The 5,097-nt window shown below is 44.7% G+C and overlaps 2 protein-coding genes across 2 annotated transcripts; both read right to left on the bottom strand.

Moving 5' to 3' along the window:
• Positions 1–1,820: 1,820 nt before the first annotated feature.
• On the bottom strand, positions 1,821–2,393 carry LOC129518151 (protein MIS12 homolog). Its single transcript, XM_055338156.1, has one exon. The coding sequence runs from the start codon at positions 2,391–2,393 to the stop codon at positions 1,821–1,823; it is 573 nt and encodes a 190-aa protein (XP_055194131.1).
• Positions 2,394–3,921: 1,528 nt separating this feature from the next.
• On the bottom strand, positions 3,922–4,860 carry LOC129518150 (olfactory receptor 1D2-like). The gene has a single exon (XM_055338155.1). The coding sequence runs from the start codon at positions 4,858–4,860 to the stop codon at positions 3,922–3,924; it is 939 nt and encodes a 312-aa protein (XP_055194130.1).
• Between the last annotated feature and the right edge of the window lie 237 nt (positions 4,861–5,097).

Here is a 5,097-nt window from a genome sequence, read left to right as displayed (position 1 = left end):
AGGGAGTCTGCTTCTGTCTCTGCCTCTCTCTTCATGTCTCAGGAATAAATAAATAAAATCTTAAAAAAAAAGAAACCCACAACACTTGTAGTTCTCCTTCTGTGAATTTCTGTTCACTTCCTTGGTTCATTTTTCTATTCCATTGTTGTTGATGATAATTTACAAGAAGCATCGTTTACATTAACAGTGAAAAAACAGTTAAAATAGATATATACACCCCTCACATACTTATTTATCAATCTACCAATGGAGTGAATTATAATGTGGTGCATTACATTCTTTCAGTCTTTCATACAACCCATATTTACTGAGCACCTACTAATGTCACATGAATAAGACAGACAAAATCTCTGGCTTCATGGAGACAGAGAAAAAAGAACTGAACAATATTTTTTTGAAGATTTTATTTATTTATTCATGAAAGACACACACACACACACACACACAGAGAGAGAGAGAGAGAGAGAGAGGCAGAGACACAGGCAGAGGGAGAAGCAGGCCCCATGTGGGTTGGAACCACACATGGGACTGGATCCGCGGACTCCAGGATCACGCCCTGGGCTGAAGGTGGCGCTAAACCGCTGAGCCACCCGGGCTGCCCAGCCATATTGGCTTTAAAGGATAAATTTATATACTTGCCATCTTTTCCCATGCTCCTTAACCTTTTATTTATTTATTTTGCCTTTACAATATATATATTTCATGTACAGGATTGGAAAAAAAAGACTCTGATAATAAACAGATTCCAGGTGAGTACAGGCATCTTAAATCTATGAATATTTAATTCCAAGTATTAACTCCCTGAGCTACTCTTCTACATAAAGGAGAAACTCGAAATCCCGTTCTTTTGGAAGACATGGAAAGTAAGCAACACCGTAGGAGCAGCTACTGCTATTCTGCTCTTTTTCTGGGTGATATAACACTTCACGTGGATTAATTTCAGAAGAAAATATTAGATCCCAGTAAATCCAAGCATGAGACAGCTAAAATTTCCCACTATGGGTACTAAATATTTGATGCATAGGAGTATGAATAAATAAGTTAAAAATATTAGGTACAAGGCAAAACTAACTAAAGTATGGGAGGAAAATGACATAAATACCTAGTGGTCCGTTCAGATACTTTGCTCCCGGCTGTTCTAGGCTTGCCCCTCCACTCCAGCCACACTTGCCTCTTCTGTGTCCATGGTCTCCCCCAACCAGGCTCCCACAGAGCAAACAGCTCCACATCTCCAACACCGTGATCACAGAAAGCATTTATTTTAGGAACCAAAACAACTTCTCTCCTCTTTACTAAGGATCACACGGGTGGTGTTTCTTTATTTGCTTCTTCCCATCGGCTAACTTGCTGTGTAAGGCAATTCGTGGACGAGAGCAGGCCACGGGTGCTGGCGCCCATCCGGCCATGCAGTGGCTGGTTCCTAATGAAGCCACCCACTTAACCTTTTTCTCATTTGATCGCATCCAAAGAATAACTCAGAAGGATCAAGGTTACAAGGAGCCCCTGACCAAGAAACTACTTTTACAGATCTCTCTGACCAGCCCAGGAGGGCTCTGCTGCTGCAGTCCTGGTGCCCGGTGACATGCTGCAGGACCAGGAACCCCTTCCCACCTGTGAGAGGTCTCTAGGGAACACGGGCTCCAAGGATTAGTCCAGGGTAGTGTAGATGCCCTAGCAGAGTGGGGCCAGATAGAGGGAAGTGCGGAGTACAAGAAAGAGCCAATAAATGAAATCCCGTAAGACATTCAGTTCACCAGAATATCACTCACATCAGTCCCTTCCTATTCTACTTTCTGACGGTTCCTGTCACTACTTAGAAATTACAGTATTTTCTTTCTCTTGCCTTCCTGTTCCACGGTGTCCCTAATAGTCTGTAGTTTTCTGGAGTTCTGGACCAGGAACACCAGGCTTTCCGTGAAATCACTAGTCCCGTGATCTCGGCCAGCATTTTTGAGCTCATCAAACAAAACCAGTGTCTGCTTAAGTTGGGCCTGCATGATTTTTTGTTCCTCTAATTCTGCGAGAAGGGCCTGCTTAGCGCCTGATTCGGTCTTACACTCCTCCTGTAACTGTTCAATTTCCTCCTGGAGGAGCCGGAACTCTTCCTCACTACAAGGATGCAGCTCCTGGGGTTTGTCTGCCGGAAGCAAAGTGTTTGGGGGAATGTGCAGAATCAACTGTAAAAACAGCTGCTCCATTTTGCCAAAAAGATTATCGAAACGTCCCTTCATGAAGCCGAGGAACTTCTCTGTGCGTTTACGAACCTGAACGGGGCTGATCTCACAGCCTGGGAGGTCACCCAGCTTTTTCAGAATGACCTGTTTCTTTAAGTTTTGATGAAATAACCTGGACCTGATTTCTCCTTCTCTTTGGACTAAATCTTTGGCCACCATTTGAATCTCCCCTTTGGTTTCAGTGTAAACAGATTTCCTATTTCTTCTTAGTCAATTTTCAAAATTAACATAGTCCTAGAAAATTGCCCATTTTATCTAGACTCAACATTTCTTTGCATTTTAAAAGTTTGGTTTTCATCCTATCTGTCCTTCCGAATCTTATCGACTGGCATTGTATCTTTGTATCCTAACTGAGCTGCCAATTAATTCACTGTGCACACAAATTCTGTGGGAATTGGGAATTGGGACAGGATACCGTGGGGACTTGTTGTCTCTGCTCTATGAATGAGCAGCTTCTGCTGGGAAAACTCAGGCAGGTGGGGGCTAGAATCCTCTGCGGGACTCATGTACTCTCCTCTCCTGTCTGTCTGGTATGACTGGAAGGCTGGTCTCTGTGGGCCAGAGCACCTTCATGTGGCCCCTCCATGCAGCTTAGCTTTCTCATAGCATAGCAGCCTCAGGGCAGTCCATCTTCTTACGGAAGCTCAGGGATCCCAGAGCACATGGTCCAAGGAACATTCTAGAAGCTGCACCACCTCCCATGACTTAGCCTTGGAAGTCACACAGCACTTACATTGTACTCCATTGGTACAAACGGTCCCAAGCCAGCCCAGATACAAAGGCTGGGGACACAGACCCCCATCTCTCAAGAGGAGGCTGCAAAGGCCATCGTGTAGCAGAGCACAGTGGGATGAACTACCGTTGCATCTATCACTGGAAAAGAGGTTCAGCCACAGTGTTGTGATTATCGTCATAAGCACACGCTGAGAAATGTGGTGAATCTACTCTTTTTACTTCATCTAGGAATGTTCTTTGTGAGGTCAGTAAGTAAGTCTATGGTTTGGGAAGTGTGTTGACATACCACGAGGATCCTTGCAGGAGTTCAAAGGAGTACCCGTCTCTTCCTCCACTTTGCTCAAGAACTTTGTGAATTTGTCATGAAGTCACAATCCATGCATCTACTGCCATCTAGTGACAAGGGCCTCCTTTGCAGATTTGTTTTTTGAGAAGTGAAAGGAACCTCTTTAGTTCGATCCAAGAAATTATTCCTACAGAAGCAGAAGGTGAGAATTCCATTGCTTCTCTGATGCCATCCCTCACCTAGAAAATGTGGATAATAACAGCATCTCCATCACAAGATTGTTTGGTGATTAAGTGAGTAAGTACATGCACTCACTCAAAACGGTGCATAGCACAAAGCAAGATGCTCCATTGCTTATTATGATTTACCCCACTAATGAACGGGGGCCCACGGTACAAAGTCATGAGGCAGACAAGGTCTGAGGAGGGGCATGAAAGACATATAGAATGAATTGAAAATTAAATCCTCACACAAACAGGATGTCTGCCTGGCGCCTGACCCAAGAGTCTCTCAGGGAGGGTTGGTTGATGAAATGAATGAACATGATGTCAGCAAATATTTGGGCTGAGCTGGACACCTGTCAGATCCATCATATGGACAGTCCCTTCCCACATCAAAGGTAGGAGAAGATGAGACAATATCATTGCTCAGAAACAGGAGATGCTGTCACCAAGACCAGATCTTTCTCCACCTGAGGAGGTTCCTCAGAGCCCCTTTCATGTCCTTATTTCTAAGACTATAAATGAAGGGGTTGAGCATGGGAGCCACCACCGCATATAGCACAGTGGCCACGGAGTCTTCAATTGTGTAGGAAGACGAAGGTCGTAGGTACACCCCAAATAAAGTTCCATAGAACAATGACACCACAGCAAGGTGGGAACTGCAAGTAGAAAAGGCTTTCAGCTTGCTCTGGGAAGAATGAAGTCTTAGGATGGCTGAGAAAATGTGCATGTAGGAAACAGAAATAAAGAGGAAAGGAGCAACAAAAAGACAGCTCCCCAGGGTATAAACGACTAACTCATTGATGTGGATATCTGAACAGGAAAGCCTTAGCAATGCGTAGAGTTCACAGAAAATATGGTGAATTCTGACACTTGCACAGAATGACAGTGTATCCATCAAGAGGGTGTGGATCAAGGGATAGATGTTTGTGATAATCAGAGCCACAGACACCACTGTGATACAGAATTTAGGGCTCATGGTTATGGTATAATGAAGAGGGTGACATATGGCTACAAATCTGTCATATGCCATCACTGCCAAGAGGACATTGTCCAGTTCTAGAAACAAGATTAGAAAATACATCTGAGTTAGGCATCCAACATAGGGGATGGACTGGCTCTGGGTTTGGATATTGAGCAGCATCTTTGGTATAGTGACAGAGGTGAAGCAGATGTCAATGCAGGACAGGTTGGCTATGAAGAAGTACATGGGGGTGTGGAGATTGGAGGTAGAGCCAATGGCCAGGATGATGAGCAGGTTCCCCACCACAGCAACCACGTACATGCATAGGAACAGACCGAAGAGGAGGGGCTGATGCTCAGGCACCTCTGACAGCCCCAGGAGGAAGAATTCTGAGACGATGGTTTGGTTGCCTCTCGCCATGCCTTCTGGTTTCTATAGATATTCATTGAAAATACATCTGTCAACAAGAGCAGAGGCAATCTGGGAAAGCGTGCACAGCAGCCTTCATCACTGGCTGAAATCATACTTTGTGAAACTTTAGGAAGGAACTCTAACCTGAGGTGGTAATGGCAAGGAAGTGTGGGGCCTGTACGGTCATCAGAGAATGCAGGACAGGTGAGCTGAGGCCTTTCTTGTGACTTACCTCAGTCAGGAGCT

Source organism: Nyctereutes procyonoides, unplaced genomic scaffold, assembly GCF_905146905.1.
Source record: "Nyctereutes procyonoides isolate TBG_1078 unplaced genomic scaffold, NYPRO_anot_genome, whole genome shotgun sequence".
NCBI classification, from domain to species: domain Eukaryota; kingdom Metazoa; phylum Chordata; class Mammalia; order Carnivora; family Canidae; genus Nyctereutes; species Nyctereutes procyonoides.
This window is presented reverse-complemented; position numbering and strand designations above follow the sequence as displayed.

Bases quoted from the DNA above. Each gene is read 5' to 3' on its own strand.
- LOC129518150 (XM_055338155.1), bottom strand. From the start codon at position 4,860: ATGGCGAGAGGCAACCAAACCATCGTCTCAGAATTCTTCCTCCTGGGG.
- LOC129518151 (XM_055338156.1), bottom strand. From the start codon at position 2,393: ATGGTGGCCAAAGATTTAGTCCAAAGAGAAGGAGAAATCAGGTCCAGG.